Here is a 17,860-nt window from a genome sequence, read left to right as displayed (position 1 = left end):
TGTGCCCACACCCTCACCACGCCCGGCCCCGCCGAGGCCTGGTGGCCGCGTCCGCTCCTCGCCGGACCAGCAGTCTCGGCTCCTTGCCCCGGAGACGGCGTCGGCGCGCCCGACCAACGCCCAGCACAGCGGCGCCCCGGCCCACCTACCAAGGCCGCGGCGCGCACAGGCGACTCCCAGCGCGGCGAGGCTCCGGCAGCCGAACAGCCTGCGGCCGAGCACCATGACCTGCAGGGCTGCACTGCCCCGCACGGGACCGCAACGCCGGCGTCGGCAATTGCAGCCAATCAGCTCCCTTTCGCACCACTCGACCCGCCCCCACCCAACAAGCGCCGGCCCTGCGCCGCTTCGTCTCCAAACAGGTCCCGACTCTCCCTGCCCCGCCCCCAGCCAACCAGCACTTGCCTCGCCCCGCCCCGCCCCCACCTCAGCCAATCAGCGCGCTCGCCTTCAACCTCTTCCCTCCCCGCCGGGCTGCTGAGGGCCGGAGGCGGGCCGGTGAACGGGTGCCCGAGGTAGCTGGGAAGTTGTGTCCGGTGCTTGCAGTCTCTCTGGGGCCCGGGCCGGCATCCTGACGTAGCCACCGGGCGCGCCCCGCAAGAGCAGTGCAAGGTAGGATAGGGCGTCGCCGACGGGACAGCGTCCTGAAGCAGCGCGTTCCCTCCAGGCCGCCGTAGGCGCCGGAGCCGGTGGCCACGTGACCTAGGGCTGCGCCATGGCTGCCCCGAGGCCACTGTCCCGCTTCTGGGAGTGGGGGAAGAACATCGTCTGCGTGGGGAGGAACTACGCGGACCACGTCAAGGAGATGCGCAGCGCGTTTCCCAGCGAGCCCGTGCTCTTCCTGAAGCCGTCCACCGCTTACGCGCCCGAGGGCACGCCCGTGCTGGTGCCCACCTACTGCCGCACGCTGCACCACGAGCTGGAGCTGGGTGTGCTCATGGGCAGGCGCGGCCGCGCAGTCCCGGAGGCCGCCGCCATGGACTACGTGGCCGGCTATGCCCTGTGCCTGGACATGACCGCCAGGGATGTGCAGGACGAGTGCAAGAAGAAGGGGCTGCCCTGGACTCTGGCCAAGGGCTTCACGGCCTCCTGCCCGGTCAGCGCCTTCATCCCCAAAGAGAAGATCCCTGATCCTCACTCCCTGAGACTGTGGCTCAAGGTCAATGGGGAGCTCAGGCAGGAGGGCGAGACATCCTCCATGATCTTTTCCATTCCCTACATCATCAGCTACATTTCTAAGATAATAACCTTAGAAGAAGGAGATCTTATCTTGACCGGGACGCCAGAGGGAGTTGGGCCAGTTAAAGAAAATGATGAGATCGAGGCTGGTATAGACGGGGTGGTCAGTATGAGGTTTAAGGTGGAAAGGTCAGAATATTAAGTACACAGAGCGCTTTCGCTTCCTGTCGGGAGGGAGAGAAGGGAGCAAGACAAACAAGTAAAGGTTATTAAATGTGACTATCTTTTAATAGAAACTATTTCTAAAGAATGATTCGATTGGGTTGCTAAACCTCAGTCAAGAAAAATGGACCCTTTGGAAAAAACATGATCTGGATAAGCTGGGACAGAATTAGAAACAACCAAAATAAAGTGATGCTTTCCACCAGGAGAATGTATTGAACCAAACCTTCAGAGGTCTGTTTTCCTGAACTGAATAAGACTTTTCAGTGAGTCTTTCCGGGATCAGTAGTTCAAGACTTAATATCTGCGAAATCATGTTCCAAGTTCCTTGGGACTTGACAGTCATCTAGAGGCATGTGTGGAAATAAAAATTCCCAAATTTACTGTCCCATTCCAGACTAGCTGAATCAACTAATGGAATTAATCTCCAGGGAAGCTTTTTACAGAGCACTCCAACTGATTCTTAACAGGGAAACATGAAAAATACTACTCCTTGTAATCAGTTAACTTAGTTTTATTTGTTACTGACCAGTTGATGAAGACTGCTCCTGTTTACTTTAGGTATCTATACTGGTCTATAGATTCTAAGTTTGGGAGATGATTTTGAAATTACTGTTTCCAAATAAATGTGCTGTATTTGGTGTGGCCTAAAAGTGTACTTGTTTCCCTAGCAGGGCTTCACACCTTGTTCTTTGACCTTTCACCTCCTGAACACTGCTCTAATGATTAACTGGCACCCCCACCTCCCACCTCATGACCAGAGGAGGAGGCTACAGAAGTTGAATGATCTGGGAGTGCTACTGCACCTTTTTGGATGAGCAAGGCAGTATGCACAGCATGACTTTAATAAGGCCCATGGAGTCCTCTAGGGTTAAACCGGAGGACTAGTGAACACAGAAGGTATTGGCTGACCCTTGGGGAAAGTTTAAGACATCTACTTTAATAATAATTTATTGAGCACTCAGTACTGTTGGGTATTATGCCAAGCATTATTTCATGTTCACATGCGACTGTCAAGATGTGAGGATGGTATTATTGCTACTATCCCTGTTGTACAGACAAAGACAAAGATTTAGAGGCTAGGAAGCCTGGCTAGGGTCACTCTGCTGAGTGGCAAAGCCAGGATGTAACCCAGCTGTCCCAAGCTGAGAACTTGGAAGTCTTAACCACAATCAGGCTACATCTTGTATGTTTAAGCATATAAGATTAAAACATTTAGGTATTATACAATCCTCATGTTTAAGTTATAATTTATGAGGATGTTCCATAATAATTGAGTTTAAATGTCATGCTATCTTTAACTACTTTTATCTTTTTAATTGTTTTTTTTAATTGCTTAGCAATGGATGTTTAATAAAGAATATGGAAAACAGGTAAGCAAAAAAGATAGTACATTTTCCTACCCAGAGAGAGCCAAATTAAATGGTGTATATTCCAAATCTGTAAATGTACTTCTTGAAACAGAATTTGCTCACAACATACAATTTTCTGATTTGCTTTTTGCACTTTAAATGGTGACTGTCCTTTTCCATATCAATGAAGACATTTCTGCAGTACTGTTTTCATTGATTATGTATGATTCTAAGGTTAGGCTTCTGGTTTTGGACATGGTGAAATCAGCATATTTGTTAATCCCTAGGTTCCCACAAGTGAACCTTGGCTAGGTTCCCACAAGTGGAAGGGTCTGGTCAAAGGGTATGCTCATGTCAGTCTGGCTGGCAGATACAAGGTTCAGTTGGAATGTGTCCACCAAGTCAACAGACATAGAAGCAAGCTGATGGCTTAAGGTGGGAACAGTGCTCACATGTTACTCCTGGACCAGCACAAGCCAGTGCCCCTGGGGCAGTGTTCACCAAGTAGTGGAGCAAGCCTTGCCACAAATATCTGACATAAGCATTGAAAGCACAGCACTTAGTCTTTGGATGTAAGAATCAAAAACTGAGTGGTAGTGGGCTGGGGTAGTAGCTCAGTGGCAGAGTGCTTGCCTTGCACATGTGAGGCCCTTAATTCAATCCTCAGCACCACATGGAAATACATAAAATAAAGGTTTAAAAAAAAAACTGCCTAAATCCTATAATTTCTGAGATTACTAAAGGAAACTTAACACCCAGAAGGTACATTTTTCTTCAACTTGAAATAAATTTAGACCTACAAAAAAGTTGAAAAGCTAATAACAAAACCTTTCACTAAATTCAACAATTGTCATTTGTTAATCACACTTAAGAAAATAATTACATAGTGTATTATGTAATGTATGCTTTAAAAAGCCAGGCATGGCTGGGCATGGTGGTGCACACCTGTAATCCCGGTGGCTCAGGAGGCCAAGGCAGGAGGATTGCAAGTTCGAGACCAGCCTCAGCAAATTGGCGAGGCCTAGGCAACATAGCAAGACCCCAAGACCTCTGCCTCAAATTAAAAAGTAAAAAAGGGATGAGGATGCAGTTGAGTGGTTAAGTGCCCTGGATCCAATATCTGGTACCAAAAAAAAAAGAAAAATCTTTTGCACAGAAGCCTGGGATCCTTTAGGGTACCTAGCAGATAAAAACGTGCCCTGTGCTCCTGTCATGTACTGAGTATGGAGCCATATGCCACCCCAGCAGAACGTGCAGGGGCCAATCTGAGGAGCCCCCCCCCCCCAATTTACAAAAAGCAATGTGAAACCTACAAGTCAAAAGAGGCTACTCTTGGAAAGAAGCTCCTGAGGGGTACAAGGGAGTTGGCAATGAGATAGGGGTGTACTTGAGTTAACGTGGAGTGTGCATTTCTTCTACTTGGTTTGGTGCCTGCATTCTGGCTAATCTACAACTGAATTTCAGGTATTGACTAGTTTGTAATCTTCGTTTTGTAAATGTGTAAACTTTTCAAAGCGCCTCTGATTTGGTGTGGCTTGATACTGAACTGGAAAATTCCTACATCATCAGATTAAGCCATCAAGGCTGTCCCTTGAGTGACAGGGGCAAGGGGCTTTCGCAGCTTGGTGCCCGTGGCGTTGAGAAGGTAAGTTAGAGCCCTCTGCTGGCCATGCTAGGTTCAGCTGCTGGGAATAGTATTTCCCTTGCGCCTGTACTGGGAGCCTCTCTTCCATGCAGTGGAAACCAGTGATGAGGCAGCTGGAGAGGCTCAGGCCCACAGGCCTTGGCTTGAGGCCTGGTGCTTCTTGACTGCTGTGGGAGGTCATCGCGCCAGGACATGGCCCAGCAGCCCTGACACCACCTGGGCAGCACCTTCCTGCCTCCTGCTCCGGTGGGTGGGTCCCTGTTGGAGGGCATCCATGCCCACTCTTGCTTTACCAGCAGCCTCACTTCTCCTCCCTGTCTCCTCCTCCACCACTCTTCATCCAGCCTTCCCTCTCCACCCTCCAAACAAACCCACATCTCCTCCCCACAGGAGAACAAGAGGGAGTTCTTCATCAGGCACATTTTACACAACTAGGTCAAACCCTTTACTACCTCACTTACTGTCTGGAGTTGGATCCACTACAGGTCAACTGATGTCCTTCCTCTGTGACTGCATACAGTAAAAGCCAAAGAAAACCTTAAGACAGGATCAGTTTATCTCCCAACACCAACTTGGCAAGTTGTATATACTCACTTTTCCCTTTCTATTCAATCCTGTGGTGGAGGATGTGTGGCCTTCTGAAGTGCCAAACCCAGTGAGGGGTAGTGGACCCTCCCAGGCTGTGGGCAGTGCCGACTAAGATGGGGTCTTCACAGGCAGGGGCCGGAGCCTAAAGCTAGAAGTTCAGATTGGTGTGGAGCCAAGCAGTGTGCTCTGGGGCTCTTCAGGGAAAACAGGTCCAAGGTGGCCATGGCCTGAACGTCATGAGTAGGTCCCCCTTCAGAGCTCCTGGGTCTCAGGCACTGCTGCCAAAGCTTCTGAAGTTGGTCTCCTCCCTGCTGATTCAGGCTCATAAATGCCAAGGTTGAGGCCACGAGCCCTTACAGCCTGGGTAACTCCAGTGTGTCATCGCTGAGGGCGAGGGATTAGAGAAGCTTGGTGGCAATCAAAACCCCCACTCCTGCTCTTCCCATCAACTCTGGGAGCCCCTCATTGTCCTGTCAGGATGAGCTGTGGCCCTACTCAAAAAAGGCATTTTGAGAGTATCCAATCTTTTTCCAGAGAACCAAGACAAGGTAAGGCAGCCTAAGAGAGAAGATCATTCACTTCTGCAGAGTGAGTGTATTTATTAACCCACATAAACATTCTCCAGCATGGGGCCAGGCAGAGTCAGGAGAAACAGCCTCCAAGGAGTGAGTGCAGGTGAGCGTTCAGACAGGCCACAGACCAACTGCACAGGGAGCACAGGACAATCATAGAACTTCTCGCCACACTTAAACAACACGATTTTATCTGTAACCTTCAAATTAGCATTCCATTTTAAAGAACAGAAACTCCTACACTTTTCCAGACTTTAAAATGACATTGGGTTTTACGCATGTCCTTGTCCAGACAAATTCCTACTTGCCTCAGCAGGATCTGCAAGCTTACATGAGAGTATGCTGATTCTCAGTCCACCCCTGGCTCTGTGCGACAAACCAAACTGGAGGGAGGAAAAGAGAGGGTTAGTTTTAAACACTGCCTTGAATATAAAATTGAAAACCAGTCACTACAAATTGAGAACTAAAACAAAAGTTTTGTTTACTATGTTAACATAAACTTCAATTAGAGCTGGGCACAGTGGTGCAGGCCTATAATCCCAGTGCCTGTAGAGGCTTAGGCAGGAGGCTTGACCGTTTGGGGCCAGCCTGGGCAACGTAATGACACTTTGTCTCAAGAGTACAATTTTTAAAAAGAGCTGTGGATATAGTTCAATGGTAGAGTGCCCCTGGATTCAATCTCCAGAACCCAGCCAAAACAAAACCCAAAAAACATTTAATTAGGGTTGTCAGATGATGGAAAGATCTAGTCCCAGGCAGAGCAGAGGAGAGAAATTACGGGTCTGGTTTCTGCAATGGCTTTGTAAAATCGACTTTCCTTTTCATGTCACTTCTCTCAGGGAGGAAAGTTGGTATTACAAATCCCACATGTAGAAAGAGAATTTACTGTGTGTTCAGAGTATCAATGGTGACAGACTGCAGCAGAGACATCTGTTAGGCCAACTGGGAAATGAGTGATTTAACAGTAATGTCTTATTTCTATCATTTACAAGTACTTTCACCAACATTGCATTTAATATAGAGTGGAAGGACTTAACCTCTTTAATTTCAAAGGCTAAGAGAGAAAAATGTACCAACTTCAGGAAAAACTGAAACTGTAAATGGGCAGCAAAGTTAACTCCCTTCAGGGGAGGCCACCTTGGTCAGGACTGGCAGGGGACCTTTAGAGCTGTCTGGCTCTATGGGGGCTACACCCACCACTGCACTGGCTGAGCCTTCTCTGGCTGTGGGTCCTGGCAACTGATTGTGATAGAGGCCCCACTTGTTAGTGGGGCCTACTGAACCTTATCTGGGAGAAGATGATTGATTCTGCCTGTGGAAGAGAGTTTGCATCTGCAAACCCAAACCCAGTTCAGCATTTCTGATTGTCTGCCTATGTCTGTCTTTCTGATTCTACTTTGAACTATATTTTTAAAAATATTTTTGTTCTGGTTGTAGATGAACACAATAACTTTATTTACTTTTATGTGGTGCTGAGGATCTAAATCAGGGCCTCACACATGCTAGGCAAGCACTCTACCACTGAGCAACAACCCCAGCCCCTGAACTCTTTCTTTCTTTCTTTTTTTTTTTTTTTTTGGTACTGGAAATTAAACCCAGGATCCTCTACCACTGAGCTACATCTTTTAATTTTTTTTTGTTGTTATTGTCGTTTATTTGTTTGCTGGCCTTGAACTTGTGATCCTCCAGTCTCAGCCTCCTGAGTCACTAGGATTATAGGCATGTGCCACCATGCCTAGCTTGAACATTTTTTTTTGCATCTTATTGGTCCCTTCATTAATTAATGAGTTAAATCTTTGGCTGTGTTCATTTTATTTTTATATGAGAGTCATGGTTTTACTTTTTTGAAAATTATTTTTTAATACTAATACCAGACTAAATGACTTAGAAAAATACTTTTTTTTTTTTTTTTGGTACTGGAGATTGATCCCAGGAGCACTATACTACTGAGCTACATCCCTAGTCCCTTTTGCCAGGACTGGTTTCAAACTGGCAATCTTCCTGCCTGAGTCTCTGAAGTAGCTGGGATTACAGGTGTGCACCATTGCTTCCGACTTACCATGTGGTTTGAAACCCTAAAATGAATACCTTTCTTTGAAATCACTCCAAAAGAACCATTTTGAGTAGCAAGGGTGGAATTTGTTTTTCTTTTCTTTTTGTGGTGGTACAGAATGAACCCAAGAGCATTTTATCCCTGAGCTACCCCATCCCTTTTTATTTTTAACTTTGCTAAATTTCCCGGGCTGATCTCAAATTTGTGATTCTTTTCCTTCTACCTCCCAAGAAGCTGGGAGGAACATTATTTTTAGTGTACATATGGGAAGTGTATACAATGATCCATCTGTATAGGAAGATTTTGGTTTTATAGTGTTAGCAATGTGAAGTTCTTATTTTTTAAGCTGCTGTTCTGTTCTAATTATAGCAGTTGAAACTGTGTTTGATTCTCATGATCTCTATCACATTGTGTGATATAGTAGGATCATGCTATACCTCCTCAAAATCTCTGTTAAATCCAACTTAAATACCTCTTAGAGGCTGGGAATGAACTCACTGGTATAGCACTTGGCTAGCATGCAGAAGGCCTGGGGTTCAAAGCCCAGTATTTTAAACATACTCTTAGGAATACAATATCCCTTTGCTTGAGGGCAATTTGTTATTATAGTTGAGCCCAGTTTGGGAAACTGTGACAAAGTTTCCATGAATTTAAAGTGATCAAACTCCTAAGCAAGGACTTGAGGGTATCCAGATAGGGAACAGTCAGTACTCCCTGGGCCCCTGAGAGTCTGAGGAGATGCAGTACATGGCTGCTAGTCCTCCTCACCTGGCCTGGGAACAAAAAGCTGCAAAACCAGGCCCTATAAACACTGGCATGACCACTGGCTACTGCACATCTGCATTTCAGAGATGCTTGAGGCCACAAGGAAAGGAAGCCTGCCTAGGGATGGTCACGCCTGTGTGAGAGGCGAGGTGGAAAAGCAGAAACAGTTTCAGCCTCTGTGGGGCAGCACCACCTTCACAGCAGCACAGTGCTTACCCTGTTGCTCCCACCCTCTCCCCAGCACACACCATGAGGTTCTGGAGGGAGTCACTCCTCTGAGGTCAAATGATATGTGTGCTCATGAATGTGCTTTCAGTATTAAATCCCAGTACAGTAACTGTCAGTACATAAAACTCACATCGACCAGAGCACCACAGCCTTAGGTGTGACTGTGGAGAACAACGTGTGGGCTGAGTCCCCTCCCTGTGACCTGGGCACATGGCAACATTAGTTGTCCTCACTGGGGTCAGGGGTGTTTGTCTCGTTGCCTCTCCCCTTTCCACACCTGTGCATTAAGGTTCCACACTGAAGCGTTGCTCCTGCTTCAGGGGCCAGCTCTGCCTGTGCAGCACTACAGGGCCATGAGCTTCACCAGCTTGGAGAAGGCTACTCATCTCCCAGCAGCAGCACAGGAGTGATGGAATTGGGATTCAGACCAATCGCTCTCATGTCAGAAACTAAGCCCCCAACTGTGCCATTGTGCCAATCTCTCTCATGCCATTGCCCTCACTCAGTGAAGGACAGTGCCACACGGTGGGGAGGGCTGGGGACAGCCCAGTTTTCACTCTGGAGTGTACTGCCCTGTCCTGAGTTCACATTAAAGGATATTTGCTTTGTTGGTCTATTTCTTGGTGTTATCTCTAACTCCATTTAGACTATATGAGAAGAAAATAATGATTTTCATTATTTCTAGGGGAACCAAATCCTACTGCAATCTGCGAATTGGGCTTGCTTTATTTACTTATTTGGTACTGAGGATTGAACTCGGGGCATTCAACCACTGAGTCACATCCCCAGACCTATTTGGTATTTTATTTAGAAACAGGGTCTCACCAAGTTACCTAGCGCCTCACCGTTGCTGAGGCTGGCTTTGAACTTGCGATCCTCCTGCCTCAGCCTTCCTGAGCTGTTGGGAATACAGATGTGCACCACCACACCCAGCAGAATTGGACATTATTAAAAATAATAAGTTCCTGGGCTGGGGGAATAGTTCAGTGGTGGAGCATTTGTTTAATATAAGCAAGGCCCTAGGATTTATCCTCAGCAATGAAAAAAGAGTTCCCTAATTTATTTGGTCATGTACATTTCTTCATTGTTTGAATATACAGAGTAGCAGTACTATAAAAATACACTGACTTTTACATAAATTTTGCTTCTTTCCAAAAGAAATTGCCACTTCAATGCTGTTTTCTGCTCATCCGTCATTACAAGAAACTCATTCACCTAGTTAGAGAGAAAAGATCAAACATATTTCTGAAGTATAAATACTTTTTTTTAAAAGATTTATTTAGTTAGTTTTTAGAATTTATTATTTAGTTTTTCGGTGGACACAACATCTTTGTTTGTATGTGGTGCTGAGGATCGAACCCAGGCCGCACGCATGCCAGGCGAGCGCGCTACCACTTGAGCCACCTCCCTAGCCCAAGTATAAATACTTGACTCATTTTGACAACATTGTGAAACAAATTTGCTCATGAGGAATAGAATATTATTCTTAGTAATCACCCAGATCAATTCTTTTTACAGTGCATAAGTGTAAAAATTGCATAAGGCCCTTGGTTCAAACCCCAGCATCGCCCAAAGAATAGCAGAAGCTAACTTTTAATAGATCTTTTATTGTGTTTGGTTTGGTACTAGGGATCAAATCCAAATCCAGGGCTTAGCACATGCTAATGAGATGGGTTTTTTCTTTAAATATTTATTTTTTTAGTTTTAGATGGACTATANTTTTTTTTTTTTTTTTTTTTTTTTTTTTTTTAATGTGGTGCTGAGGATCGAACACCAGTGTCTTACACATGCTAGGCAGGCACTTTACCACTGAGCCACAACCCAGCTCAATAAGATGGTTTTAACAATAAAAACCATCTGGCTATCATCAAATGCAGGTGCTAGTCCAGCCTCCAGGTGTTCTGTAGCAACCATGCCAGGGAGAGAATACATGGCTGAATTTATACAGCTGGACAGAAGAAATCTGACCAAGCCCTCCTTCTGGAACAGCCACTGAATGCCTGGCCAGCATCGCCAACATGTTGTTTGACCCATTGTTACCTGACTGTATAAAACATCGTGTTTAGCACCCCCACTTTGCTGAAGGCCTCAGTCATTATTCATAATGATCAATGTTAGCTAGGATTTTAATATGCAATATGTAATAATTTGTTCATTAAAGCAATTGTGTGTTTAAGCCACAATTTTTTTCCCCAGATCTCTTTATTAGTGATTAATTTCTATCAAATGTTCATCAAAATAAGCTTATTTTTGAGGAAAAGAATTCCATTTGGAGGGATGGGGTTGTGGCTCAGTGATAAGACACTTGCCTAGCATGCATGAGGCACTGGGTTCAATCCACAGCACCACATAAAAAAAACTAACTAACTAAAATAAGATTATGTCCATCTACAACTAAAAAAATATTTTTTAAAAAAGGAATTCAGTTTGGAAATATTTCTAGATATTTCATCATTATTGCTATTTACCGTGCAGCCCAAGGTCTCCTCAGCAACACTTCCTGTGAGACTACAGGAATGGAGGGTACCTGTGTGGTCAGTAAGATCAACGAGCATGTGGAAGCTGGGAAAAACAGATCTAAATCCTGAAGAACCTTTGTTGCAAGTTGTACAAGCATTGGATGCTTCATTAACAACATAACCACAGCTGGAACTGAAAAGAAACAAAGATGATGATACAATTTGATGATCCTAAGTGACAAATTTGAACTCTAGAACTGTCCTTCAACGTGTGAGTCAGCATGTGGAACGAGCACTCAGTGCCATGCACGACCTGAGACAGGGGTGAGGAGCTTCCCAGGCACAATTCCAAACTGAATTCTTTTCCACCTGTGACCACAGAGGCTGAGTCCACGTCCTCCCACTGTCTGCCCTCCTCCCTTCCCTCTGCTGGGGTCCTGCCCAACCAGAGGTCCTACCATCTCATTGCCCCGGGGGGGACCTTCCTCTCCTGCACTCAGCCCACACTTGTCCCTTCTCAGGACAGCTGCAGTCTTGGGCTTAGGCTTCCACACTGACGTGTGCAGTCATGTCCCTTCCTTGCTGTTGCAGGTGAGCTGAGGGCAGGAATCCAGAAGGTGATGTCTTCTGGAGTCAGACACATACCCACACAGTGATGGAAATGTGCAGAACAGGCACACACACACAAATGACCTCGTGGAATCTGCACAAGCCTGAATATGACCATGGCATTGAAAGGACTTAGTCCTGGCTGTGGTGAGGTACAGTAGCTGGCAAAATGTTTCCCCTGGGGGAACGCCAGACAAAGATGTGAGAGAGCTCCCTGTATTATTTCTTACAATTCCATGTGAATTGAGAGTTACTTCAATAAAAATTTGAATTACAAAAATCCACAGGGTACTTTCACAATAACACTTTAGATGTTTTTTGCCAAGCATGGTCTGGTCACGATTTCTTAATCTTTTGGGGCTCACTGTCCATGCAAGGAGATATGACCTTGACCTCAGAGAGAGGTCACACACTTCTGCAGTGGAGAATCACATTGCTACAGACATGACAACCAGTTTTCTACTAACTTTAAGACAAGTCTGTTATCCCAGCTAAAACTATTACATCTTTATATTTAAGGATTGCAGAAATACGGTAATTTTATTTTACTTTAAAAGTCAATTAGGGCTGGGGATGTGGCTCAAGCAGTAGCGCACTCGCCTGGCATTCGTGCGGCCTGGGTTCGATCCTCAGCACCACATACAAAAAAGATGTTGTGTCCGCCAAATACTAAAAAATAAATATTAAAATTCTCTCTCTCTCTCTTACTCTCTCTTAAAAAAAAAACATTTAAAAAAAAAGTCAATTAGGGGGGTTATAGTTCAGTGGCAGAGCGCTTGCCTAGCATGTGTGAGGCACTGGGTTCAATCCTTAGCACCACATAAAAATAAACAAAATAAAGGCATGCTGTCCATCTACAACTACAAAAAATATATATATCAAAAAATGTCAATTAGGGGGGTGGGGTTGTGGCTCAGCTGTAGAGCGCTTGCCTAGCACGTGCAAGGCCCTGGGTTGGATCCTCAGCACACATAAAAATAAATAAAATAAAGATATTGTGTCCATCTACAACTAAAGAAAAAAAAAATTTAAAAACAGTCAGTTAGGGGCTGTGGTTGTGGCTCAGTGGTAGAGTGCTTGCCTAGCATGTGTGAGGCACTGGGTTCGATTCTCAGCACTACATATAAATAAATAAAATAAAGGCCCATTGACAATATACATATATATATATATAAATTTTGTAGTTATAGATGGATATAATACCTTTATTTTATTTATGTGGTGTTGAGGATCGAAACCTAGGGTCTCACATTGCTAGGCAAGTGCTGAGGTATAACCCAAGCCGAAGACAACTAACATATTTTTTAAAAAATCAATTATAGCTGGATGTTGTAGCAACATACTTGCAATCCCAGAGACTCAGGAGGCTGAGGCAGGAGGATTGCTAATTCAAGACCAGCCTCAACAACTTAGTGAGACCCTGTCTCAAAATAAAAATTAAAAGGGTTAGGGATGTGGTTTAGTGGTAAAGCACTCCCGGGTAAAATCTCCAGTACCCCCCACCCCAAAAAGTCAATTATAATCTTTGAATCTAAATAATCTGCCATGAAAACTTTTTTAAAAAATATTTTTTTGGTACCAGGGATTGAACTCAGGGGCACTCAACCACTGAGCCGCATTCCCAGCCCTATTTTTGTATTTTACTTAGAAACATGGTCTCACTGAGTAGTTTAGTGCCTCACGGTTGCTGAAGCTGGCTTTGAACTCGAGATTCTCCTGCCTCAGCCTCCCCAGCCCCTGGGATTAGAGGTGAGTGCCACTGCACCCAGCTGCCATGAAAACTTTTAATTATGGTTTATTTATTTATACATTTCCCTCAAATAAGTAACACTATTATGTCAAAGAAATGCTTTAACTTTTGTAATCTAAAATGTATTAACAATTATTTCTTATAAAAATGAATTTGCTAAAAATAACTTGTTACCTTACCATCTATTTCGAACTACTTTCATGGTTTCATCGTCGATGTTCAGTGTAGAAATGTAAGCATAAAGAATGCCATAGAAAGGATCTGGTTTTCTTTCATTCCTCAAAGCTTTATCCTTTAGTTGTTCAACTGTATAGACATCAACTATCATATTCACTAAAAATAAGAAGGATTTCAGTTGCAAGTACTCGGTAAGAACCAGAAGGATCACACCCAAGGAAAAAGCCCAGGTCCAACTGAGAGCGCACAGCTAGCTTTGATTAACAAGATCATGATGTTTACTAAATTAAACCAATTATGTAATAGGATAAAAAGCAAACAATAGGCAAAAAGGAAAACAATGAAAAATTGTCATTAAATGAAGAATTCATTGTCATCAAGAGATACCATTACAAAGCCACAGACTGGGGGATGCCAGCAGTCTACCCAGATAGCAGAGGCTCACCAGAAAATCTAAAGTTTTTTTTCTTTTGTTTTTTAGTGCTGAGGATTGAACCCAGGGCCTACTGAACACACTATCTTATGCCAAATTATATTTGTTGGCATAGCACTTTTCTGGGGAGAGAGTCATTACTTCTCATCATTGCCTAGTGGTAATAAAAGCCTCCAAAGTTTTAATCTAGCTTTTTAAAAGTGGAAATATAGTAGTTACAGACTAAGAATATGGTGCCTTTCAGTAAGTCAAATCAAAAGTTTACAGCCCAATTCTGGCCTGTTTAAAAATAAAAAAAATAATTAAAGAGTCACTTACAATTTATGGATTCTTTCAAATAAGTGTCAATCTCATCAGCCACAACTTTTGTTTCTTTATTTTCTCTTACAAAATTTATTAGAATGTTAGCTTCTGGTGTGTCTTGAATTGAAAACGCATAATAAGGAAAAAGCAAACTGATTATCTTTTAAACCACCATGAAGGATCCAAAGTTACTTTTAACAGTAAAAAACAAGACATATAAGAATGAAATTGAATAGAATATCACTCAACCATTAACAATGTGTCGCAGAGCTCTGCCAACATGAGCAGTGTGCACTAGAAGTTGCTAGTAAAAAGAGCATTTACAAAACTACGTGGTATAGGAATACACTTTTTTAAAATATTTTTTTTTAGTTGTAGATAGATATGATACCTTTATTTAATTAATTTATTTTTATGTGGTGCTAAGGATTGAACCTAGTGCTTCACACATACGACACATACGAGGGGGGTACTCTACCACTGAGCCACAGCCCCATCCCAGGGAAATACACTTTTAATTGAAAAAGTATATATTCAAAATTATCTGTAAAAATATACATGAAGGAAATTATGGTGGGTTATAGATTATCTTTATGTTCCTTTTTAATTATTTTATGCATTTTTCTGAATTTCATATATATTTCTTTCCTAATAAGAAATGCTTTTTAAAAAAAAAGATTATTTTAGCCAGGTGTGGTGGCACACACCTGTAATCCTAGTGATTTGAGAGGCTGAGGCAGGAGGATCACAAGTTCAAGGCCAGATGAGAAATTTAGGGAGACGCCCTATCTTAAAATAAAAAGGAGTGGAGATGTAAAGTACCCCCAGGTTACAATCCTCAGTACTGAAAAAAGAAGTTATTTTAATGCCTTGCTTTTCAAACCGGAATAGTGGAATGAGTTTTTTCAAGAATAGTTAGTAGGTGCTCCAGAATGCTAGAAGGTGATTCTGAAAAAGGGATTCTAATGCCCTTCAGTCCCAAGAACCCAGCCTCTGACATGTGACTAAGTGTTCCATCCCACCTGAGCATTCTACAGATTGCCCTGACTCCCTTGGGCAGATTTAAAAGCTCTGCTCCTGCTCCCATCATACACATCTCATCACTACTCTTCATCAGAACTAGACTATAAATTCCTCCAAAGCAGATCGTGCCTTTCCATTTCTGGGTTATGATCATTCATTCATTCCTACTTTCCACAAAGAATTTAAGTTAATGCCTGGCAAATAAAAGGCATTCAATGAATATTTGTAAATTAATGGTGGACAAACGAATGTTTTTGAGGCACTAACAGAACTGCTGCACCACTCATGGGAGCAGCTGCTGAGCAGGCTACAGCAACCAGACCAACTAGCTTCTTGAGATAGGAGCTGGTAGGCGGGGTGGGGTGCAGACACCACACACAGGCTTCTACTGACAACAGGATGATCCCAACTGGCTGTGGGGAGGGCAGAATTCTGCTCTGATGATCGCTCTTGGTGCAGAGAAAGCATAAGGAGAGCTTAACATCCTGATGAGGATGAACATATAAGCCATTTAGAGGTTCTTCATTTCTAAAGGTAGGCATAACCCACTAAATTAGAAATCAGACCGAATTAAACAAGCACACACATTTACACACTCTTATGAGTACCCCCCTTTAAACTGGTCTCCTTGGCATATTAAATTTAAGCTATCTATTGTACATGTTTTGTTTTTTGAGACAAGGTCTCACTGTTACTGAGACTGACCTTGAACTTGGGATTCTTCTGCCTTGGCTCCTAAGTCACTGGGATTATAGGAATGTGCCACCATGCCTGGCTGATTTTATTGAATTTTTAGTTAGTTAAGTTTGATGATTTTTCCACCAAACAAATCCAATTTTTAGATCTTTTCTCAGATCAAACTTACTCTCAGAGGGTACAGATGTCCTTCCTTTCCTCCTTCCTTTATTTTTGACTTTTGTGTGTGTGTGTGTGGGGGTGTGTGTGTGTGTGCGCGCGCGCTTGCTGGGCATATAACCCAGGGGCTCAGGCATGGGAAACTACTCTAGGAAACTACTAGAGTAGGAAACTACTCTATCCCCAATCCAGGGTAGTAACTTTCTATCAATAATATTACTAAATATAACAATAAACTATTCGTATTAATACATTATTTAAAATAATAAACCATAGTAATGCTCTCCAGAAAACCCCAGGAAGTGAAGAGTGGCATTATGCTCCTAAGTGTTAAGAAGAGACCTTGGCAGTGGTCACCATCAAGCTTCAACAGAGCAGCAGGAGTGATCCTTCCAGAACTTGGCCAGACAGCTCCACTGTTCCACTCCACCCCTGGCCTGCTCCCCAACCCTCCAGAGTGACAGCCAGTGCCCTTGTGGCAGCCCCCAAGGCCTTCTTCATCTGACCCTCCTCCTGCTCCTCTCCCTGAGCGCCCTGGGCTCCAGCCACAGTGGTCTCTTGTCATTCTTCCCACACAGGCACACCGCAGCCTCAGAGCCTGTGTGCAGCCTAGTCCCTCTGCCTGGGATGCCTTTCCCATCAGTCCCTGCTCAGACAGTCCCTGCAGCAAGGCCCACCTGGCCACCCTGTAAGATTGCACATGTGGGCTCTCTGGATCCTCCCGACCCTGCTCCTCTTTTTCGCAGACATTTCATAATTTGTGGGTATATTTTCTTTATTATTTATCATCTGTCTCTCCTCAGTTGAAACATGAGCTCTGTGAGAGTGGAGAAATTTGTGGGCTTTGTCCCTGGACCCTAGACAGCACGAGGACAGAACATGTGCTTGGTACATGAGAGCTGGTTGGGTCACACCCATGGCACTGCTTCCAAGGGAACAATGTCAGGCGATAGTCGTGTATGACTCAGTAACCCTACATTAAAAGTTTCATAATCTCATATTCTACATTGTATCTCTTATAATAACTCTGATAATGGTTTGGCAAAAAAACATAGATTTTTCTTATCACTCTGAGTCACTGGTAATGCCGTAATAAACCCATAGAGAGGGCTTATTTTTAGAAAGACACATGAGTATCTATGTCCTATTTTTTTAACATTTATTTTTTAGTTGTAGGTGGAAACAATACTTTTATTTTATCTTTATGTGGTGCTGAGGATCGAACCCAGTGCCTCACACATGCTAGGTGAGCACTCTATCTGAGCCACAACTCCAGCCCTCCCATGTCTTCTTGAGCTTGGATTATTCCATGTCTGGTAATTCTGCATTCCTTGGCAGTGCTAGGATGATCCTTTGTCTACATTGTGAACACCCTGAGCACACTCAGGCAGCAGCCCTGGGCCCTCCCCAAGTCCAGCTCCCTGACTCATGCTGAACTATGACTCCTTCAGCACCCACTCCAGGGGGCCTCTGGGTGCTGAAGTCATGAACCAATGATACCCTATGTGTATTCATACTTTTTCAGTGTCTTAGCAGTAAAAGTCATCTCAATGTGGTAAAACCTGATTTACTTTTTATTTATTTACTTAATTTATTTTTATGGCACTCAAAGTTGAACCCAGGGGTGCTCTGCCACAGCTCTATCCT

General features: G+C 44.0%; 3 protein-coding genes across 9 annotated transcripts in view; 1 reads left to right on the top strand and 2 right to left on the bottom strand.

The window, feature by feature from the left end:
• Hagh (hydroxyacylglutathione hydrolase) overlaps positions 1-305 on the bottom strand; it is an 18,658-nt gene extending 18,353 nt beyond the window's left edge. For 5 of the 7 annotated variants that reach the window (XM_048789387.1, XM_048789386.1, XM_048789385.1 and 2 more), the window contains exon 1: positions 150-305. In XM_048789387.1, the coding sequence (XP_048645344.1) occupies positions 150-225 (76 nt within the window). In that variant the 5' untranslated portion in view covers positions 226-305. The remainder of the gene's footprint in view (positions 1-149) is intronic. The other 2 variants (XM_048789388.1, XM_015490962.2) reach the window with 1 other exon arrangement.
• A 152-nt stretch (positions 306-457) lies between these two features.
• Positions 458-2,047, top strand: Fahd1 (fumarylacetoacetate hydrolase domain containing 1). The gene has a single exon (XM_015490945.2). The coding sequence runs from the start codon at positions 716-718 to the stop codon at positions 1,379-1,381; it is 666 nt and encodes a 221-aa protein (XP_015346431.1). The 5' UTR covers positions 458-715; the 3' UTR covers positions 1,382-2,047.
• Positions 2,048-5,565: 3,518 nt separating this feature from the next.
• The window catches only part of Meiob (meiosis specific with OB-fold), a 32,669-nt gene continuing 20,374 nt past the window's right edge, over positions 5,566-17,860 (bottom strand). Inside the window, exons 10-14 of the mRNA XM_015490947.2 lie at positions 14,351-14,452; positions 13,602-13,755; positions 11,073-11,256; positions 9,733-9,819; positions 5,566-5,941 (exon numbers count right to left, since the gene is read on the bottom strand). Coding sequence (XP_015346433.1) covers positions 5,831-5,941; positions 9,733-9,819; positions 11,073-11,256; positions 13,602-13,755; positions 14,351-14,452 — 638 coding nt within the window. The 3' untranslated portion in view covers positions 5,566-5,830. The remainder of the gene's footprint in view (positions 5,942-9,732; positions 9,820-11,072; positions 11,257-13,601; positions 13,756-14,350; positions 14,453-17,860) is intronic.

Source organism: Marmota marmota, unplaced genomic scaffold, assembly GCF_001458135.2.
Source record: "Marmota marmota marmota unplaced genomic scaffold, marMar, whole genome shotgun sequence".
Classification (NCBI taxonomy): Eukaryota; Metazoa; Chordata; class Mammalia; order Rodentia; family Sciuridae; genus Marmota; species Marmota marmota.
Note: the sequence above shows the minus strand (reverse complement) of the source record. Positions and strands in the feature narration are given on the sequence as shown.